The sequence below is a fragment of the Oryzias latipes genome, chromosome 15 (assembly GCF_053564925.1).
Source record: "Oryzias latipes strain Hd-rR chromosome 15, Olatipes_Hd-rR_3.1".
In the NCBI taxonomy this organism is placed as follows: domain Eukaryota; kingdom Metazoa; phylum Chordata; class Actinopteri; order Beloniformes; family Adrianichthyidae; genus Oryzias; species Oryzias latipes.
This window is the reverse complement of record NC_136251.1, coordinates 22321546-22343964: the sequence shown is the minus strand read 5'-3', so window position 1 is coordinate 22343964 and position 22419 is coordinate 22321546. Positions and strand designations below refer to the sequence as shown.

General features: G+C 38.5%; 1 protein-coding gene across 4 annotated transcripts in view; it reads right to left on the bottom strand.

The window, feature by feature from the left end:
- Positions 1-1396: 1396 nt before the first annotated feature.
- The window catches only part of prkg1 (protein kinase cGMP-dependent 1), a 96572-nt gene continuing 75549 nt past the window's right edge, over positions 1397-22419 (bottom strand). For 2 of the 4 annotated variants that reach the window (XM_011484130.4, XM_078931340.1), the window contains 14 exons: positions 22332-22395; positions 19872-19949; positions 18613-18707; positions 12329-12394; positions 10409-10483; positions 5788-5884; positions 5567-5706; positions 4528-4617; positions 4286-4427; positions 3897-4060; positions 3666-3788; positions 3521-3583; positions 3378-3444; positions 1397-3273 (listed from right to left, as the gene is read on the bottom strand). In XM_011484130.4, coding sequence (XP_011482432.1) covers positions 3175-3273; positions 3378-3444; positions 3521-3583; positions 3666-3788; positions 3897-4060; positions 4286-4427; positions 4528-4617; positions 5567-5706; positions 5788-5884; positions 10409-10483; positions 12329-12394; positions 18613-18707; positions 19872-19949; positions 22332-22395 — 1363 coding nt within the window. In that variant the 3' untranslated portion in view covers positions 1397-3174. 4 annotated transcript variants of the gene reach the window in all.

Sequence of the window (22419 nt, the reverse complement as noted above, 5' to 3'; positions counted from 1 at the left end):
TTCCGCGGGGAAGCCTTTTGAGGGCTGGCTGGCACTTTTGAGATTAAAGGAGAGACTCTGATCTGGGTTCGCTTTTGGCCCTCAGGGGCTCCAAATCTCCAAGAATTGCGCACAACAAGAAGGAAATCGGGGTCAAAAAATTATTGAATCCCCACTTTACATGGCCCTACTGGAAAGTAATTTCATTACTAGTAACTTCAATGGGTTTGCAAGCGATGGAGTGCTGACCTTCTGATCAGATCTTGGCACTTGGACGTCATCTGCTGGACATGTGGGAGTCAGGGTGCGCGTAAACAGCGAGATGCTCTGTGACCTGACAAACACGCCATCACTTTGCTCGTTTGAATTGCTGCATATCTTTTGAAGTAGGGCTTTTATCCCCACTTTACTAAATGTCAGTGTTGGCAAGGTGAACTCCTTTGATGCACCCTGATCCCCTTTGATCTCTCAGAAGTGTCGCCCTGTTGTTATGACTGAAGCCATTTCCCTGTCCCCCAAACAGATTTGTTGTGCGAATAACACAGAGGGCATGAGAAACCGAATCATCTCCACTTACCTCTAAGTGGATGACATCAACTCTACGAATGATCATTAGATCTCTCAGGATGCTCAACTGATCTCTCAAGCAGCTTTGCTTTGGGGAGATTTTTCCCTGCTTGCCAGCAGCGCCCCCTCGTGGCCACCAAGAAAAACGTTCAAATTTACACCTTTTCTTGCTTTTTTTTTAAAGGATCAAAGAGACGAAGAGGACACAAAAGTATTGTTTTTTTACTTTATCATTTTAAAAATCTTACAAGTGGCACCCTGCAAAACGAATTTACAGCAGAAAAACAACAAAACACAAGGCAAATATCAGGTAACTTTGCAGAAGGCAGTCAGGAAAAAACAAAACCAAATGGTCTGGAAAGTGACATAAAGGACATAAGGCTTTGTAACAAGCACAATCTGCCATTAACAGCAAAGTTCTAAAGATTCTCAGGATGTACAGAATTAAGATTTATACTTTTCATCAAATAAATAGTTTAAACGTGGAGTTTGCTCACCGTACTGAAATCAAACAACTTCTACCTAATTGAAACTAAACAGTAAAACGGAGAATGTTAAGGATGATGCCGTTTGGCTTATGAGTCTCTTCAATTGAAGATTGTCAAACGTGGTAAAGAGAAGTCTAACGTTCAAATCTGCAAATCATTCCTGCCAGTCTCGGATTTTATGGCTGAGAGGTAATGGGTGGTCTGTTGGAGTTATGATTAGTGCTCACTGGTGTTTTATATCATGCCATTTGTGGGTGTTTTTCAAGATCACAGAAGTAGAGAAAAGCATGTCATTGCAGCTACATCGGGTTTGACAGATTATGAGGATGTTGGTGTAAATAAATGTTCCCATGAGATAAATCAACAGTTTAAGCAGTATTTAATACACATCTCTGTCAGCCTTCATTTCACTCTTATCACAATGATTAGTGTAATTATTAGATAAAACAAAGGATGAAAAGGAGTCATGAGTTTAGTTGTGTTTATGTATTCGTGCAGCATTGCAAAGATTGTGTCATGTTTAATTTATATGCCATTGACTTAAGGCACTTGGAATCCTTTTGATCGTGTGTTCTCATTTTTTGTAAGAGGTGATGAGTTGGTTGAGAGGTTATGGTGCAAAGTCGAGCCTTCACATTTTTTTTCCCTTCCTCCTTTTCCGCAGTCCGTCTTCAGGACACACCGTAAAACTCCCAAAAAGACGTCATTAATACAATTTTAACTAAGCTCAATCAACATGTTCTAAATTTAGAACAAACTCACAGGCAGACCCCTGTAAAATACCACTAAGCACAATGCAATATGGCGTCAAGTCATCTAAGACAATTTTTCACTTAAGTTGACAAACTTACGCAAATCTCTGGAAAAAAAAATTACCTGGAAAAAAAATATGTAGAATTATAGAAAAGGGTGTCCGATACTTGACAAGAAAATCAGGCACAAAACAAATCACAATACAAAAACAAGAACCAGTACCGCCATTTTAGCATCGCTTATCATAGTTAGTCAACAGTACCAAGACATCAAACCATGTTCACAGTTGTGTCAGAACTGTACAGGAGCAGACAGATGATGTCTGATTTGGGTGAAGGTAACTCTAAGAGCTGTTTAAGTGATTTTAAAACAAACCAAAGAAGAATGTAGATGGTAAAGTTTTTTACGTGAGTGATTAAAAGAGCATTAAAATGAAGATTATGACTTATACTAAAGCTTAAAATGCGCTATAACTGCTAATTTTCTCAGTTAATGGTCTTAAGTGCATAATAACACATTGCTTCATGGAGATACGAGCTGACATGTCACATCTGCCGGTGTGTGCCTCATTAAACTTTAAGCAGGGCACTTAAGTCATGATTCTGTTCACTGAATGCACAGTGTTTGTGCTTTTCAAGGTAGATTCATCTAAAAGAAAGTGTACTAAGCTCTTAAATTTATCTAGGTTGTGTTCACATGTGACGATGTAACTTTCAAACAGAAATACAATGTAACATACATCCTGTAAGCCATATAGGTATGTTCATGAGAAAATCTGACATTCAGGATCGTCTTGAGCACTTGATACTGGGAAACTACAGTATGCAGATCTCTGGAAACTATCATAAGTCGCAGCAAGTATTGGCATGCCGGAAAATAGGCAGCAACTATAGTAAATTCACATCCCCTCTTAAGGTCTTCCAAATATTGCAGAAATACCAACCTATAGGTAAGAAAGTTTACTATTCCTTCTCTCATTTTTAACAAACACCGTCACATTCTCATCTTCTCTTGACTTAGACTATTGACCATTCACTAACAACTTTCCCTGTTTCATAGGAAAATCTACCTCAATTGTCAGACTCAATGGTGTGTGTGTTTGTGTGTGTCCCTGTGCTTCCCTCACCTTTACCTTAAAACCCAACTGTAAGACAACACTGAAGTGCTACAGAAGTCACATTGTAAATGCTTTATCCAGAGCCACAGTGAAATAAAGGCATATCGGTGACCCAGAGGGTTTTCCATTCATGTATGTCCTTTTCCTCGTATTTTCTTTCATTTCTAAAACAATGTTGCTTACAGCTGACCGCGCCTTTCGAGATGGCACCCTAGCCATCAAAAGCCAACAAAAGCAAAGTTTGTTTTGGTTTAAACAAAGAGGAGGACATCAAAAGTCAACGTCCCAGCCGGAGTTATCATCAGGAGGTGGGTCTTCGTTGTCCTCTGGGAAGCTGTCAAAGTTACTCGTGTCCACTGGTGATGTGACCTGGCAAGTACATGAATTAATTATATCACGTTAAAAATAAACATTTTCAAGGAACAGATTTTGAGTATAAGGAACCAAGAACACAAAAAACCTTGAACACTTACATTTGGGATAATAGGTGGTGTCAGTGTTCCCTTCTTTAAGCCCTCCCAGTTAAAGCCCTCAAACCATCTAAAACAAAAACATATAGAGGTTATCATGACACAGATAAACAATGTGACAAGATTCACTCACAACATTGTCTTACTTGTGCTTCTGAATGTCTTTGACACCATTTTTCAAATTTCCCAATCTTTCACAAGGATTATCCCTACAGAAGTGAACAAAGAAGGAACAATCAGTTCTTCAGTTTACAGACTTTGTTAATGAATAACTGAGGGGGACCAGCTCACCTGCATAGCTTTTTGATTAGGTTGCCAGCATTTTTGGTAATTTTCTTTGGAAACTCAATCATGTCAATGCCTCTGAGGATGATGTTGTACGTTTTCATGGGATCAGGGCCGGAGAATGGGGGACTGCACAACAGAAGCGGAGAAGCTTTAAGGAACATAACAGATACGTAATAAAATCAAGGTAACGGTATGAAAGGATGTTTTGACAAACATGCCCAGGCTTGGGTGTACCTGCCAGTTAAGAGTTCAAACATGAGGATTCCTAGAGACCAGTAGTCGGCGGAGATGTCATGACCTTTGTTTAGAATGATCTCTGGTGCTACATACTCTGGTGTTCCACAGAAAGTCCATGTTTTTTTCCCAAAACCGATCTTCTTGGCAAAGCCAAAGTCCACCTGAAGGAAAATAAGATTTTTTTGGTCAGGTGTAGGACATGAGTGACCTTTTATACAGATAAAAGTGAACATAAAGCAACACCTTCCAATCCAGATATGAGTATTTATTTTAAAAGACTTGTGACTCTGCATTTAGAATTTAGTCTTGATAACATTATTAAAAATGGAACAAAGTAAACAAGGGAGCTTGTTTATCTGAGCTGTGATCACATTCTGATCCCTTACCAGCTTGGCATAACCCCTGTGGTCCAATATAAGGTTCTCTGGTTTCAGGTCTCTGTAGATAATGCCTTTGGAATGCAAGTAAGCAAAAGCCTCCACCACACAAGCTGTGTAAAACCTGGTTGTGGAGTCTTCAAAAGAACCCCTAAAGACAAAACGATGACAGAGATAAAGGACCAAAAACTGGATGTTTACATTGATTCTATGGTTTTAGTTAAGGCGGATGTGGTGGAAAAAAAGTTTACCGGTCTCTGAGGATGGTCCACAGTTCTCCTCCTAAACAGGCTTCCATCAACATGTAGAGGTACTTGCTGTCTTTAAAGGTTCTGTAGAGTCTGACACAACAAAAATTGGTTGTTACAAGCGAGAGTCGTAAAAAAACTATAAAAATCTGCTGGCAAGCAGAGGAGAGCAAGACAATGCTCAGTTGGTTTTATTCAGACCAGTTGGGTTTGGCCAGCTAACTGCTGGAATTCATCACTTTAAGCATATCATAAGTTTTAGTCTAAGATTCTGGCGGTATATTCTTCAGCAAGATTTGTCTGAGAAGCTTGTGTGCAGTGTATAAGCCAACACAGAAAATACATTTTCCTTGAAATACCACGTGCAAATTAGAGGTACCAGCAAATTATGTATAAGTTTTGAACCAACCTGATCCTCAGTCTACTGTTATGAATTTGCTGTGGGTTAAGCTTAGATGCCTGCTGAGAATTATGCATTTTTTTTTCTGTTTACGAGGTTTCTGGTGTCTTACTTGTTCAGACAGCCCCCCATCATGCTGAGACGGGTTGAATTAGACGCCTACCAAGCATAAATTGAAAAGCTGCGGTGTTCCCAGACTTCTTCAAGAAATACATTTTACTGTTAAGCTTAAAGACCCACTCCAATGAAAAGTGTGTTTTTTATAGTTCTTAATATGTTTTTGTGGCTTTTTTTGCATGATGGAGGACATATATTAGGAAAATTAAGCTTAAAAGTGCATTTTTGGGTGTTTGGAAAAAATGCTTTTGGAGAAAGTTGTGAGGAAGAAGCTACAATCGGCCTGCTCTCCTACCTTCTAATGTATCGATTTGTAGATGACTAGATCCGTGCAAGTCTTCATTTTCCCCATCTGAGCAAATTAATTATTAAAGCAGTTTCACTTCAAAAGCTACAATTAAACTCGAATTGAACTTATTGGATGGGATGGATTAAAACTTCATTAGCAAGACTTTGTGCTTGTTTTGTGATAAAACGCTAAACTTCTGACATTTTTCTGTTAGAGAGAGTGTTGGTGATGTGTACCTAACAATAAAATCAGAGTGGGCTTCTTGCATGATCAGTTTCTCTGAACGAATGTGCTCCTGTTGTCGGGTGTCAACTATGTGCCGTTTCTTCAGGATCTTCATGGCAAAAGTCTTGTTCTCATCGCTCTTGAGTTGAACCTGCACTTCGAAGAAAACAACAATTTTTTAATGCAATACGAGAAAATATAGGAGGAAAAGTTTGCACACGTTCTTTCGTACCAGCTCGACACGTCCAAAACCCCCAACCCCAAGAGTGTCGATGATGTTGAAGTCTGCCAAGTTGAGACTGAAGAAAAAGGCATTTTCTGCCTCATACCTAGTGCCAGGAACAGGCGCAGAAGGAGGAGAGAAAACATGGGAACAGGATTAGAGGCGAGATGAAGGATGAAAGAACATATAATCCACTTTCAACAAGCTGAGACAAAATATCCGCTTCTCCCTGAGCTCATTTGTTTGCAAATCTTAGAGGATTTAACTTCTAGTAATCTATCGAGGATGTTATTGAGGATGTGGAGCGAGTAAACACTGACAAGTGAACAGGAAGTGTTTGAGTTTAGTCCGCTTGCAAATCACTTTGACCTGCGTTAGAAGAAAAAAAGTGCCCAGACTGTGTTCTCAAAATCAAAGAAAAAACTGGAATTTTGCCACACAAGCCATTCACTTCTCACTTGTATGTGGAAACATGCCTTGGCTTTGTCCCTGAATATTAGATTAGATTTGCTTTATTGTCATTGTGCATAGTACAATGAGATTTAATAGAGAATATCACAATGTGTTACTGCTGAGCTGCACATGGTTGCAGAAAAGTTTCTTTCCATGTATTCATAGCTATTGTGTGATCCATATAAAGTGTAATCAGCTCAGTTTTTGGATTGGTGAGCTTCGGGTAGATTTGAGTTTGGACAGGCCCTTTTGGGTCGCCCAAAACCAAAGTCCTGTCAAGACGCTAAACCTCATCACTCACAACATATGACGGGGCTTTCAAAAGAAAAGCACAGAAAAGTCTTGTTTAGACGAGTCAAGTGACCTCTTTAATGGAGCAGAGATTAAGTTTCATGACCTGAAAGCTATGGTCGCTCACAAAACTCAATGACTTAAACGACATCTGTTCTTTTTGCCTCACTTTGTCCCAGATTCCATGGCAATTTTAAAGAAATTCCACTTGTTTCAAGTCCACTAGTCCATTCAGCGACTGTGTCAGAACAATAAAAACTTTTTCCTTGGGCAGATGCCAGTGGGCACTGAGGCTGCACGTGTTGGCAGGTTGCTGACCACGATGTTTCTCAGAAACACATTGGGTTACCAGGACACTTAGTTTATTTGTGTCTGTGCAGGCAGGCACTGCTACAGTCGTGTGACATTTAAAGGTGATCCTTTCATCTATTTTGTACCCTCATCTTAACTGTCCAAGAAAAGGCTGTAAATCCACAAATGATCACTGCTTAAAAGAGGAAGAAAAATAAGTCACCAAGAAGAATTTAACCGCTTTGCTGAGTGCTTTATTTGCCAGGGCGACCAACTGATATTGAGTTCAGATCCCTATTAACTTCAGGGGCTATTTTTGCTTTTTATTCTTCTAATGAATGAAACTAGAAATTTGACTAAAATGTCAAAGAATTCATCCAGTAAAGAAAAATAAATAACCACTACTTTAAAAAAAACTTATTGTTAAGTAGTGTAATGGCATTATCAGACCGCTAGATGGCGACGTATCAATGTAAAAGGAAAACAAATTAAAAGGAAAAGAGAAGTCTTAGAGTGTAATTTAAAATAAATCAGTACATGCAAATGTAGAACAAACATTTAGGTAAAAACTGCATTTTGTAACCAATATGAAGAAACATAAATATATATATTTTGGACCTGTAAGCACAATAAAGTAGTTTGTAACAAATTGTCGACTCATTAACTCAAATTTATCCCAATTTCTTTCTGACTCAGTTTTACTGATTATGATAATAAGGTTATCTATAAATAAACCATCTTCACAATTCTATTTGATACATCTACTTATTTTAATCAACATAATTCATAAAACTAAATTGAGCAAAAAAAAACGTTAAATTTCTTTAAAATATTTGCCCAAATTTCTTCCAGTACTAACAAAAAAAGCAGTAAAAACCATCTGTTTTAAGCTTTAAACATTAAAATAAAGTTATTTTTATAAGCCCCTCTGGTGTTTATTTTGAAAAATCTAAGTACAGTTTTTTTGTTTTACATTTTTTTTTTAATTGTATGTCTAACTGTTCTAAAAATAAACAAAAGTTGATTAAAAAATGCAGAATTCAATTTAAACCTGAAAGGGGAAAAAGACTCACACAGAGAAACAGGAGTAATGAATTAAAATAGATCAATTTGACCTTGAAATTTCACAGCACAGAAAATAGTAAACAACCTTACACAATTGTTATTCAACTGAACTGTAGATAAAGCTCTGAGGGAATGAATTAAACTTAGAGCATTATCAACACTACATTTAAACTGAAATGTGACTAAACTATGTCCTTGAATTGAAACCCTAACAAAACTTTGCAGCATTAAAAATTTGAAATAATCCTGATTATTTAGTTTGTAAATTTAAGGTCACATAACTCTCAGGTAATTGCTACATTACTTATTAAGGTTATATGGAAAATCCATTATGAGCACTGAACGGATGAGGTCATAAATGTGATGCAATTCCCACGAGTCTTGGTGTGTGTGAGAGGATCTGATGTGTGAGCACCATCCTCATCCTCTTTCATCCTCTTCCTCGTGGTCAGTTCAGCAGGAAGTAGAAAGACTTTAAGGCAAAGGCCTTATGAATGGCACTTTTATTTGCCAGTATTTACTGAACTTTCAAACACAAAAGACGATAGGCGTGCTGTGTGAAAGAGGTTCAACCTTCTCATGAATTTTCCATTACAGAGGTTTTATCATGTGATGCAACTGAATGATAGATTAGAGGAAGTAGGAAAAGAAATTTAATGAAAAAAAATTCTCATTCAATGCTATCAAAAAGCGGCAAAATTGTTTTCTTTTAATATTTTCTTGTTAATGCTGTGCTTTTAAATGAACTAGTTTTTATGGTGTGCTGCATTTTGGCAGCACGTCTGCTGCCAAAAAAAGGGGCTGGACTTATGAAAAACAAAGTGAGCATGCAGCACTCAGCAGGAAGGAAGTCGTAGAGGAAAAGAAAAACGTGTCGAATCAGTCGATGTTACAGAGAGCAGCTGTGGTTTTCCAGATAGTTCCAGTGCTGCTAAAATTTTTATATGGGCTGCAACCAATTAGAAAGCACAGAGGGACCTTGACTTGGACTTATTCCAACAAGACACAAATATTGGGGAAAGACTCAGCAAAAGGGATGAGAAGCAGACTTGATCAGAGTTAAGTGATCTGAGGCTATTTGGGTCATATTATAAGTTAAAGTTTATTCATTAATTCTTTCCCTAAAGCACAAGAAACAAGCAAATGATAAATGCCAGCCACAAACCCCTGGACCCCTCTGGATAGTCTTCCCCTCCTGTGTCTTTCCTCCTTCCTACTTGGCAGCTGGTTTTGTGTTCTGTTCTTTGTTGACAAAGGGTCTCTTCATGAAGAAGATGACAGGCATCCTAAACAGTCAGCCACAAGTCCAAAACATCACTCAAAATTCTGACCTACTTGTAACCCATCTTGTTCTCCAGCTCTCTGTTTTCTCCCGGGATTCTCACAGTGAGTGTTACGCGAACTGGCTCTGGTATTGTCCTCTATGGGATTCAGTTCTATTCGAGTGCATGAAAAAAAAAGGCATCTTTCCCCATTGCCATTGTATGCCAGCTTTAAAAAGAGCTTTTTCTCTTATGTTCTTGTTATTCTTTCTTTTTGCATATGTGAACAAATAAGGTCAGTTACAGTCTTTCTCAAACTTTTAAAACCTTTTATGGTCTTCACGTCATCATGCTTGTCTGTAAATATTCAGTCAAACGTCTCGTTCTCCTCCAGTGGTCCATATTTAGCGACATACACATCGTCTCATCCAACATCCCCTTAGCATGTTCATTTTAGTAGGTGTACTTCAATATAAGTATAGCAAGTATACTATAGAGCATGTATGCATACTGTACGAAGTACACTGACTTCGTCAGACTAAGTTGGAACATTTTTCATTTCAAATACTGTATATAGGTAGAATAGATAGTACAGACAAAGTATACTTGTAAGTACACTCAAATAGACTTCTTTTTGCTAAGGTGCACAGAGACTACAGTCACTCTTTAAAAATGGCACCTTAGACCATGGGTGGGCAAACTACAGCCCACATGCAACGAGTTAGTCTGACTCGCCATACTGGAATAAAATAGATTATCCTCATTTCTTTTCTGGTGTGTCCCCATAGATGGTGCACTACAAACAAATTGACCTTTTTTTAGGTGCAGAGAGTTATTCTGCATTCAGTATAGGAAGTGTAGGAAGATTTGTTTTTTAAGGTTTATGTGTGTGTTTTCATTCCAACACCTCATGAATGCTGCATTTCTCCAATTTGTATTTCTCACTCAACCAATCAGTGCAATTGGCACTAAAATATATACCAATGAGACCCATGAGTCAAAAAGTTTGGGCACCCCTGCCTTAGACTAAATACGTCAGAAGAATATTAATGTTTTCAGTTTTTAATTTAGTTTTTCATTCCATCAACAGTGGCTTAATAACAATTATTCTATCGGTGTATAACACCGATAGAATAATTGTTATCCAGACAGGTTATTATCAGAAAAGGAGTCGTGGATTTTTTAAGCCAAAAATTGACCAAGAAAGACAATAATTAAGAGTTTGCATTATTGAATCAAGGAGCAAAATTGCTTCCAGTTCGACTTACTTGGCTTTGGCATCAGCATCATCGTGGCCTTTGCTGGACACATCTTCCAAACCTCCAATCAGGTGCTTGAATGAACTGAAAAATATAGATTTATTTAATAAATAAGATAAATGAGCAAATACGTGTATTATTGCTTACAATTACAATAAAAAATAAGTCCAGGAAATCAGTGTGCATTGTATGTCTAAAGTCTTATAGAGAAGCTGCTTGTTAGTATTAAATATTCATAAGTCTGCTTTTAGAGGGAAAGCTCAAACGATTTCTGAAGAGATGACAGAGCTGACCTGAAGAGGTTCAGAAGAGTGTGCAAATAGATCATCAATGGAAGGGAAAATGTTAAAATTGCAGTAAATAAATCATTTCTGCTCAATTAAAAAAATAAAATAAAAAAGAGTACAGTTTCCTGGGTAAGCTGCTCGATTTTTTTAATAGGACATGAAGCTCTTATAAAACATTTTATTGTGAACCGATGCTCCTTTTAAGCCATTAAAATGAAAATTCAAGCTAATTAAACACATTTCTTATAGGAGTAAAAACGATATAAAAGATAAAGGCTTAAATCAGATATAAAGTTACCAGTGGAAACATAAACCCTGCAAAATTATGTTATACAGAAATTAAATCCTGTATGTTTGGGTTTGTCCTAAGAAAAATGACACTTAATAGGAAATCTGTTTCATAAGACCCATTCCGTCTGCTAATGTTTTTTCCCTGCTGAAATATCCAGAAAGGTTTTCAGAGAGCCAAGGAAGTTTTTGCACGGGATTTAGCAAGCCTTCAAACAAGACGTGGTTCATCTGTGTTTTCTCTAACTGCCTGCTGGCTCACACTTCCAGAGCCGAGGCTTTGTTTAAGTTCAGTGTCTAGTGCGCCGCGTGCTGACACTTCTTTTTATAACTCTTCCCCATAGCTACAGAAGCCATCTTTGTCTTTCTCCTTTTGCCATCTTTTGACTGTTTCCTTTAAAATTATGCAGAAAACAAACAAAAGTGACGCAAAGTTAAACTGGTTTTGTCAGCTGTGACCCCATAAGGTTGCTGTACAGCAGGAAGCTGTAATCACCGCAGCTAAATGACTCATCCACTACCGCACCTCACTCTGCTGTGAGGATGTGCTTTTTCCCTCGAGGCTGGAAGGAGCCCCCGAGAAAGACGACACCATCACTCCCCATCCTGAAACCGTGTGCTTGACTATTTTCACCAAACATATTAAAGCCTGAAAAACCAAGATGCTCAGTTTTTGTCTAAACAGCCTCCTATTGCTTCATGATTTCCATACCTTTACTGTCAAAGACAAGAAACTAACTTTAATCGAATTTTTTTTAAAAGAGCTTTTTTTAAAAAAAATCTATGTAGAAACACTCAGGTGACAGCCATCTAAATTCATTAAAGAAATCATATCAATATTAATTATATAATGATTAATTTTAAAAGCTAAACATGAACAGTTTTGGGATGTCAACAGCCTGTAACTGTAGCCACAACATTGATAAATTTCTGACAAAAGTATCGTAGAAGAGTACCAAATAAAAATCAAGAAATATACTTTTTTAATATAAAAACAAACAACAATCACCCGAAAAACAAGAGGGCTGGAGCAGCAAATTCCACAAGAACTATATTTAAGAACCAAAATCGGAACCAATGTTTCTGAAGTCAAATTTTTATAGCAAAAGTCATTTATTTTTTTATACAAATCAAATAATAGTGCTTGAAGAATTTGAGATATCAGTTATCGTTTCGGAATATTTAAAACATTTCAAAAATGTATTTGTGGGAAAGTAAAAGGTAGACATGATGTGGTTATCCTCAAGAGTTTGTCTCCCAAATTACAGCAAGAAATTGTTTTACTTGTGGGCTCAATTTTTTCCACTTATTGTTTTACAGTGTAGTAATATTATGTACAAGGATTATTACTCACTCTCGATCGATGACTAGACAGGTGACTGCTTCTGCTGCAATGACGCTGGCTGTTCTGATATCCTCTCTGGAACAAGTGAACAGAAAACAGCAGTTAGTGACTTTGAACCAGAATATTATTGATTTTAAAGGCTTGATTTAGAAGAGCGGGGATGGTGGCACACAATAAAGGCTCAAGTTTCAAACTGCAACACACAACACTGAAAGACTGGCTTTACTTTTTATTGTATTTGACATCAAGTTCATCTTCCTCTGATGACAGCGCCTCTTCAGAGGAGTCGCCCCAGTCGCACGAATCCTCAGAGTCGGAATCCAAAGAAGACATCTTTCACCACAATGAATGTTTGATGCTCAGAGTCGGAAAGGGTTCTCCCAACTGTAGCGCCCCACAAGTAAAGCACCTCAGTGGTATGTTTGTACGTTCCCAGTAAAGAAGTATCCTCTCGTTTGTGAATGAAAATAAAACAAAAGGCATGGATCTCTGCGGAAAATTGCCCATGCGTGATTCTCAGCCTTTTCCAAAATAACAAGAAATACTGGCTAATGTGCAATGTCTTGTATAGAGCAACACTAAGATAGGTTTTGTTATCAGGTCAAACAGACTCATCCCACAGGATCTCAGTCACTGACAATCAGCTCATCTCCTCTGATCTCAGACATGTACCGACCTATTTCAATGAATTTAAGCGACAATTCCCTCTCCCGCCATGTCAACTCCCTCTGGTTTCCTTTCTTTCAAACAGACTGAGCAACGCCTCTTCATGCTCACTGCCCAATACACAGACCATCTCACTCTTCCCACTGACCCCTTTGAATAAAGGGCACAGCCACAGGAGGGACAACATATTTTGAAAGTTGAGGACGAAAGAATTGGAGGCTGGCAGAGTTTGTCAGAGGATATTATCAACGGATGACCACCGAAGCCCTCCAGCTAATGTTGCACATATAGTGTTAAATTTTTATTTGATAAGCCTCCGTGACCTGAATCCATTCTCCAAACATCAGTGCTGCATTCATAGGCACAGAGATAGACATACACCTAATACCAAGCTAAAATGTTTATACTAAAGTTGTTTAAAATCAGATTTCACACATTTTAACTGTGGTAATGATCTCAAGCCTCAGTTTGTGTTGTGCCGCTTTGTTTTGCCACCAGCATGGATTGCACAATCACGTCTATGTAAAGGTTTAAGTTACCATAAATTATTTTAAAGAGGCCAGGGATATTCGAGTGCGGCTTGTTCCACCTGGGCCCTGCAGCTCAAGCGTAGCTAAGAAAGAGCTTTGGAGTGCCCTGGCACTAATGCTGGAGATGTTCTACATGAAACACAATCCTGAATTAGTATGTCAGCGGGATTCATTCGTACATTCCAAGCCTAAGTCATCCGTGGGGGCTCTGCACTTGTTAAGAGCGAATAACACTGGAGAACAGACAAACATAAGCACGCCTTGGCACAAGCAGCAACACACAGAAAACAGCTGCATGCTGTATCTGGAACGTCCTTTGGAGTTGCACAGGAGCCTGCGGTGTTGGTTTCCATTGGATGGTTGCAGTGAATGGGTGGGGTTATGAAAATAGCCTTTGGAGGCCGAGAACGAAGAAGTAGGTTTTGACCAGGGTCAAGACGTGGACAGGAACAAATAGCAGATTTGATGAAACTGGTACCTTAGACAAACCTTTGATGCATTTGTTAAGTTGAGATGATTTTTGTGTTTAAAAACAAAATCTAAATGTAGCCACCAATACATTCAACCTGTTTTGTTTTTTTTAAGTCCAGGTTTTTTGTTTTTTTTTATTTACCTTTCAAATATACTTGAGTATTACAAGGTGTTTTTTTTAACCCCTGTAAAAACATCAACTCAAAATATGTATTTTCTTCCAAGTCTTAAAAAAGCTAAGTGATGGAACCAAAAGATGTCTTGGTATTGACCGGTAAATCTTTTCATGCATTTTTTAAGAAAGGAGCTTTCAAAACAAAACAAAACTTAAATTTTAAATTATATTTAATCAAGTGGCACGCAGGTGGCCTGCACGAAATTTTAAGATGGTAGACCGCTCAGAGAGCCCATAGTGCAAAAATGTTCATGCACATTTTTCCACGGGCATGTTGTAGCAGACAGGTTTTAGCTAACACTTAAAAAACACCAACAGGTAAGTAGGGGTTAAGTAGGTGAGATATAGGGAAGTTGTACAGATTGTTTCTTTTTTCAACCCACCAAAACCTGCACAGGGAGCCTGGTAGGGCTGTTTAATTAATAAGTACGCTCCGTGCTTGCAGCTTGGCTGGAAATTGGAAAATTACTTACATATCATCTGCACACCCCATGCATGCAGCATTTCCCAACTTCCCAACCCCCTCCCTACCTCCTCTGTGAGCTGCCCGGAAGATGTGCCTGGCTCACGGAGCTGCACCTGCTGGACAGACTCATGGGGGGCCCCCCACTCCCGTCCACCACCGTTTCCCCCCTGAGCCTCATGTACTGTGTCTTTGTCTGAATATGTGCTATTTGTGTTTAAACGGTGTAGTTTCTTTCTTGTATCAACACATTGTACGCAGTGTAGGGATACGACTTTTTTTTGTCACCAAACCCAACCCCCGGCCCTCTTCGTGGTCCATCTGCATGCTATACAAAGGTGCGCCGGCGCAGGTCATCTAAGGCGCTCGGCTGCATTGACCTCAGTAACCCCTCCAGATGTGTGTGTGTGTATCCTGTGCTGTTTGTCGGACCTTCTTCATCGAGATGTACTGGAACTGAGTTTCTCCTTGTTGGGATTAATAAAGTTTTCATTCATTCATTCATTCATTTGCGTGCGGTCAGTAAAAAGCCAATGCACTCCCCTCAATAATGACTAGAATGTGGTGCAAGGGCACCATACAAAAGCATCCTCACCAATACTTCTCAATACGCTTACCACATGCACAACAATATGTTCCATGTTCACGACGTCCCTAAAGATGACCACATGAGCCTCAAGAGAACTACAAGACATATCTGTGGTCCCTTTAAAATGCAGCCACACTTCTCTGCGGTCTTCTGGACAACCCAGAAGACCTGCAGCACCCAAACGGGTGTCCCCGGGTTACTAGGGCATTGACCTGTGATTGTGCAATCTTTTTACATGTATTTACCTTCACAAAAGCAGAGTGACACTCAAAGGCTGGATATTGGCATTAAGAAATCTAATATTGCAGCTATTAATATTTTTTAGAAATGTACACACTTTTTTGGCAGAGTTTAAGAATTACCCATGCTTATTTGTCAGATCTAATATTTGTGCCAAGCTTCAAGATTTCTGGAATAGTAATTGATTAAAATCTAAGCCAAAACTTTAGCATTTCCCTGATGTCGCAGTTTATAATGAGAGAACTTGTGCTAAATTGGGCCATTTCTTAAAACCTTAATCTATTTATTTCAGGCTGAACCATCAGCCACAAAAGCACCAACTAATCTAAAGAGCAGTGTTGGTCTAAAGGGATAAGGGAGAAGTCATAGCTTAGTAGAGACTTTACAGGATAACCATAAATCAGTTTGAGGAAAAACTGTTTCTGTACTTTTGTTACCAATGAAGGAGTTGGTGAATAGATCTGAATGAGTATTTCTGGCAGAAATAAAGTCCTTAAAAACAAGAATGTGATTTACGATGTGACGGCATGCCAACACTAACTCCCCGCTACATTGTAGAGGTAATTTATCAGAGTGCTATTGTTGGTCAGAAGGTGTACAGACCCTGACACCTATTTCTCTGTCAATGACACCAGGCTGTTTTAATAGCACACACGTCCTTGATTTTTCACACACCAAATCCACTCATATGATGGACAGATAGATCTGTGGATCTGCAAAAGATTTACGCTTATTCACAAGGGACAAGCATGGTTGGATACTTTGGGAATTTCCAGACCCTCAGTTATGCTTGGTCGACTTGATGGTGCATTCAGTTTAATAGGATAAAGGTAAAAACAAATTCAAACCATTAAATTTGTTTCCCAGCTTTACATGCATTGCAGCCCAGCCCTCCCACAATCTAAACCTTGAAAGCTACCAGAAGAACAGCTTTTGATTTGTAAAATACGTTCTCACCGATCAAAGGCAACATCTTCAGATGGCCAGAGTAGCTTCTCTGTAGAGGTTATTGAGTTTCATGAGCAAAGACACACAGTTAACTAATTAGAAAGACGACCCGACAGAGTCCTCTGATCAAAAGCCTGGTGCGAAGATGGGCCAGGCTTCCTGAATTTGAATGTGCGACACATGCTTGACTATCAAAGGTGCAGCTGAATAAGCTCCTCAAGCTCAAGACACTCCAAGACAAAAAGGTGTTTATGGCAAGAGACAATGGAAATGTGAAGGGGTTTCTTACATGAAAAAGTATGATTTTCTTTATTTAAGCCAAACAATGAGGGGCTCTTTTTCGTGCTTTGAAGAACAATGCAGAGTGCTTCAAATCTTTTCTGAGAAACGCTTAAAATGCTCAACAACATACATCTACATTGAAAGATTTAAGGTTTTTGGACAGACATCATGTAGGCAATTTTTATTAAATTAAAACCAGATAAAAGCGAGAAAGACTTGTGATTAATCACTACTCTGAACAAATAGTTCCACACAAAAAAAAACTGGTGAGTTTATTACAGTACTGACCCAAATTTCTCCTTAGAACATAATGTCCACAAAACTACTTCAGTATTCAGCTGCTTTGCAACTCCTGCCATCTTTTTCTGTCCAAAAGTCAGATTTTTTTTTGCATATGTCGGAGCTTTCCAGATGTCCATCTCCTGTACATTAGATTGGGCACTACTTTAGCAAACAATCAAGATCAATGTTTGAAACGGCTACTAAGGTCAAGTTGCTTTTGTACATAATTTTGCTTGAAGTCAGCATTTGCATGAGGTCTTTACATTGTACATGACCTTTGGCCACAAGATGGCATCATCTCCATTTATTTGAACTCCCTTCATTTGTCACCTTTGTGCTCAAAATGAATATGCAGGAGCCTGTCTCCTGTTTATTCCTTACTGCTCATACAGCGATAATCCACTCATGATTATTCTCTGTCAATTGTCTAAATAGCACATCAACTCAGGAGCTGCAAAGAAGCGGACAAATGGCATGAAAAGGAGGAAAATGTGTTTTTTTGGGTGCTCGTCTTTGATGCTGAAAGCAATTTAAAGATGACTTAATACTCTACAGATGATCCTAAAAATGCTTTGGAGCAGGTGTCCTAAATTACTGCATGTTGAAGCAATTTTGAAAGGAGCAGAGTCCAGATATTCAGAGCTCAAATGTTTTTAATTAGCTTTTTAATGCGTTTTGAACCTTCTCAGAAAACAATATAATGTTTTTTATTGAGGAAATCAAGTGGTTTACTGTATTGTGTCCTTCAGTGTCCAATAAGATGACTTTTCTTGTTTATTGTTTTTTTTTACTGAAGAAACAAAAGCAGACCAGCTTACCTACATGTTTAAGTTCTGTCGTCATGTTCTAAAACATCCAGAATTTGGTCATATTTCAGCTTTTTCTGATTTAGGGTCTGTTTTTCTAAAAACACATGCTTTTTATGAAAGGATAATTGAAAATCATGTTTAATTTTGCACACATTTAATCTAATTCTTCTGCAACGCCAGAAACATGCAGCATTTCATATAATTGTTTATGGAGGAAGGAGGCAAAAAATTAATTAAAGCAGCTGAGGATTAGGTTGAAAGGTTTTTTGCTCTCAAAGCTTTGGCATCCAAGAAATGAACTGAGAAGAAAAGACAAAAGACGTGTTTCACCAAATGAAATGAGGTTCCAATGGGTACACAAATGCAACATTTCTGTCACATTAAGTGACTTCTTGCCTCTAGTTTCTTGTCTGCTAGAAATAAATATAGGCAAAAACCACAGATGTTACTGTGGCTGTGAGGGATCACTATTGCCTTTTTTTTTAGTTTCTCATTAATTCTGTCTTTTGTTTTTCTCTCATGCAAAAGGGATTGACGCTAAACTCTTATAGTTGTTTGTACTAATGGGAATAAAAATACATGAGCATTCAGCTTCAAATTTATGGCATAATTTTTATTCTAACAAATCTATAGTGCAAGAACACTCAGTTAACCTCTTTTTAGTGCAGAAGTTTTGGTTTGACACACTTATGAACTCATTTAATAGTCAGCGTCACTTACCAAATGTTATATGGCTCCCTACTTAGTAGTTTGAAGTAGAAGATATTTAACAGAATAGGTAAATATACTAAATTGAAATTCATAGGATCGGAAGCGTAGGTATTTCAAGAGATCTCACCCTTGCAGTGCTTTCTCTCCAAACCAGTCTCCCTTCCCAAGGCTGCGGAGGTAGACAGGCTCTCCATTTGGCAAGTCTTCTCTGGTCACATTAACCTGAAAAGAAAAGGGCAATGCGGGTGGAAAGTTAAAGAAAAGACAAGCGTGGCTTCGAGAGGATGAGGTAAAAACAGAGTGAATTGAATTGCACACAGAGGTGGCAGACATTCCTGAGCAGAGTCTGTTACAAACAGATAAGAGTCATTACTGTGCAGGACCTGAGCAAACGCTTGACCACTTCATTAGGGAGATTACACGCGAGTGACGGCCCTCTGCTGTGCCCCAAGACTCTACAAATCAAAGGAATGACACTTGAGCATATTTTCGAAGAAGTGGATGAGATTACCCCTTCGCCCAATGAAGGATCTTGTCTTAAGCCATTAGGTGTAGCAGGAAGTCCACCGCCAGCATACAAAAATGACACGCAGCTGAGTGACAACAAAATTAACAGCGATTCTGTACGATCAAGTAACAGCAGGGGAAAAAAAACATAAAAAATAAAAAAGGAAGATTTGCTGCAGAGTAAATCTACTACTGAAGTAGGCAACATCGGTAAAGTCCGGACATTCATGTCTCAGTCCAGGTATTTATGAGCTAATCTGTTTGCTCTGGGCTATGAAGTGACCTGAGTCAAAGGATTTGACAGCTTGTGAATTTTTTTTCTGTTTGGATTTAAAAATAAGTTGAAGTTTTTTTTTTTTTCCCTCCACACTTCCAATGTTAGTTTCCCACAACTTCTGCCTTTTGAGGCTCAGAGGGACTACCAGCAGAAAGAACAGCTGTTTGTCGTCGATAAGCATGTCCCTATAAAATGAAAAATGAAAAATACGTTCTTGCTTGATGTGCGGGGTGGAAAAAAAATTGCTGAATTCAAGAAAAGCTAGAAGAAAGAAAGAATACTGGCAACCATCGTGGTGTGAAATACATGTGAAAGCCCACAGGCGGTGATGTGACTTCTAGACAGTACTGTGCTCAGTGAAAAAGCCAGTGTTGATTACTGAAAAGGAAAATCAAAGTGACACCATTCTGCTTTCTAGAAACTCCCACTGCTGCTGTAAGGAATGATGAAAGAGGATGTGCTTCTCCTCTATCGCTCGGTGATTGATGACAGCTAAAAATGCCACCTCTTTGCTTTTAAAGACAGGCATTTTCATGTGACACGATGCCTTGCCTTCCGATGAGGATTATATCGAGGTTGCAGCCTCACGGGGCTGTCCTCACCTTTCCTTTGCTGATAATGAAGAAGGTGTCTCCTCTGGCTCCCTGTCTGATGATGTACTCTCCTCCTGCATAGTGCGTCTGGCAGAAAAAAAAAAAAGGGGGGGGGGGGGGCAAGACCAAAGAAGGGAAATGTTATTTATGCTCATTGTGGTTGTTTTACCCTTTTTCTCACCTAGCATGTAAGGCAGTGTCTAAACACTTTTATGAGGGGAGTTAAGATGATCTAGACTAGAGCAATGCAATACAGCATAACTAGACTCGTTGTCTGGTTGAAAGCTGTGTTGCTGCTTTCCGCCCACTGCTTGCTTTGGTATGCACTGCAACCTTTTAATGTGAGGAATCAGGTACAAAATAAATAAATAAACGAATGTTTTTGCATCTACTATAAAAGGAAAAAGAGAGGTCAGTCGCAAGAATACATAAACAGAGGATATCCATCCATAAATGTGTTTTTTACACCCACAGCACTTCTGCTAAGGGTTGAGGGCAGTGGAATGTAACACAGCATGCAACGGGCTCTTGACTCATCATTCAAGCACAGGAATGACATACAAACTAATGGAAACTGAATGCACCTGCTTTTTAGTCAGAACCACCACTTTAAGCAGTTTTTTAACGATGAACCAAGCTAAAGGGTAAATGTTTTGATGGATAAAGAGACTAAACATGTCAGATGTGACATCTTATAATGCAATGATCAAAATAAACTGTGGAAAAGAAAGAGGCAAGTGGCTCAGTGTGTTTAAGAAACAATCATGAGGTTCACAAAGTATCGTGTCAGTTTGGGTTTTCCAGCAAAAAGCTTTCAATTTGATCCTCCTGCATGATAAAACTTACTTCAGACCGGAAACTAGATTTTCACAGAGGTTAACATTTGCCATTTCATTTATCACCTGAATTGAGGCAGGAAATGTGTTAAATGTAAACCGTACAGAAAGTAATTTGGTGACCGCTTAATCAAAGAATTTCTTTTTCGTGAATTGTGTGGTTCAAATGCCACATCACACTTTTTCTCCTAAGAATGTCACAGCACCATTAATTCTACTGGTATTTTGAACCATAAAACCTAAGTTATTTTAAAAAAATTACGTTACTAAAATGTATGTTGGATGCATATTTCAATGCATCCAACATTTCTTTATGATTTAGGATTGTCCATTTCTTTTCTTCAGGCCAATTGGACTTATAGGATCAAGAAATTTAAGGAAAGAGGATCAATTCTTGTTAAGGACAATTCAACTTCTATCCTTGGGTCCAGTGTACTAACATCTGTCAATAAAAGATTCTTATAACTCCCCAAAGAAAACAGAAGTAGCTACACAGTATTTAGAGCTGTATTCTTAACATCCACTTATCCATTTTCGACCCTTATGTCCAGTTCAGGGTCACAGGGTTGCTGGAGGCTATCAAGCTACTGTTGGGCAAAAGGCAGGGAACACCCTGGACCACTTTCTAGATGATAACATGGCTTTTTTAAACCCAGTTTGCTCGATAAGTCTGTGCTTGTTGTGAAAACACCAATCAACAAATTCAGAAACTACCGTAATTGTTGCTGATGCAACAAATTGTATGATCTTTATCTCTGAAAATATGCTGCATTGTATCCAATTCATCAAGGAGGTTTTTGACAGAATGTGCTTTGATAATCCAACAGAAACCCTCTGAGAGGGAGTGACACGCTCAAAGACTATTCTGCTGCCTGAGTTCCAAGTTGATTATTTTACTTTGTCACACTGTAAACTGTGTTTACTGCCAGCCCCATCCATTTCTTTAATATCCTGTTATTATTTTTTGTTTTGTTTCCCCTTCCTGAATGCAGCTATCATCTAATTATTGACATAAGAGCAATCAACACACTCTATAAACCTGGCAGAGAAAAAAAAAAAAATCAGATTCTACAATCCCATCAGCCATCCTCTGTTTTCATTTTTGTATGTTATTTCTTTTATTATATTTTTAATAAAAACTATAAAACAAGGAATGTATTTGAAAGATATTTAAAATGTTTTTTTAAAAACCTGAAAAATTCAGGTTGCTATAGTGATGCTCAAGTCATGATGCACAGCAAACCACGGCATTAAATAAAATGCATTCCAATACACTTCAGTCTGCTTAGATTAATTTGCTATGTTTGCCAGCTGAAATAGCTTTTGGCGGGAGTGCACTGAATTCCTGAACAGGTTTGTGAACTGTCGCTGCACAAGTGGCCCATTTAGTTCACAATCACTCTCAGCACATACTAACAAGCAAAAACTGTGTTAAAACCCAGATGGTGGGCAAGTTTTTCCATTTAACCCGGAATATTTTTAAGCATCCGTTTTCAAGTAAACATTATATAGAATGTGCTTTCAATCTGCGTGCCTTCACTTTATTGCAATACAAAGGAGTATTTGTGTGAATCTGTTAGGATGTGTGGAGGGCTTTTGTGCTGCCCGTGCAACAAAGCGGCAAGGCACAAACCTCCTCAAGGACATCAGCAAGCTTGCTCAGAATATCTTCCTGTAGGTCGTGGAATGTGGGGACGCTGCAAGAAAAAAAAAAAGCTTTC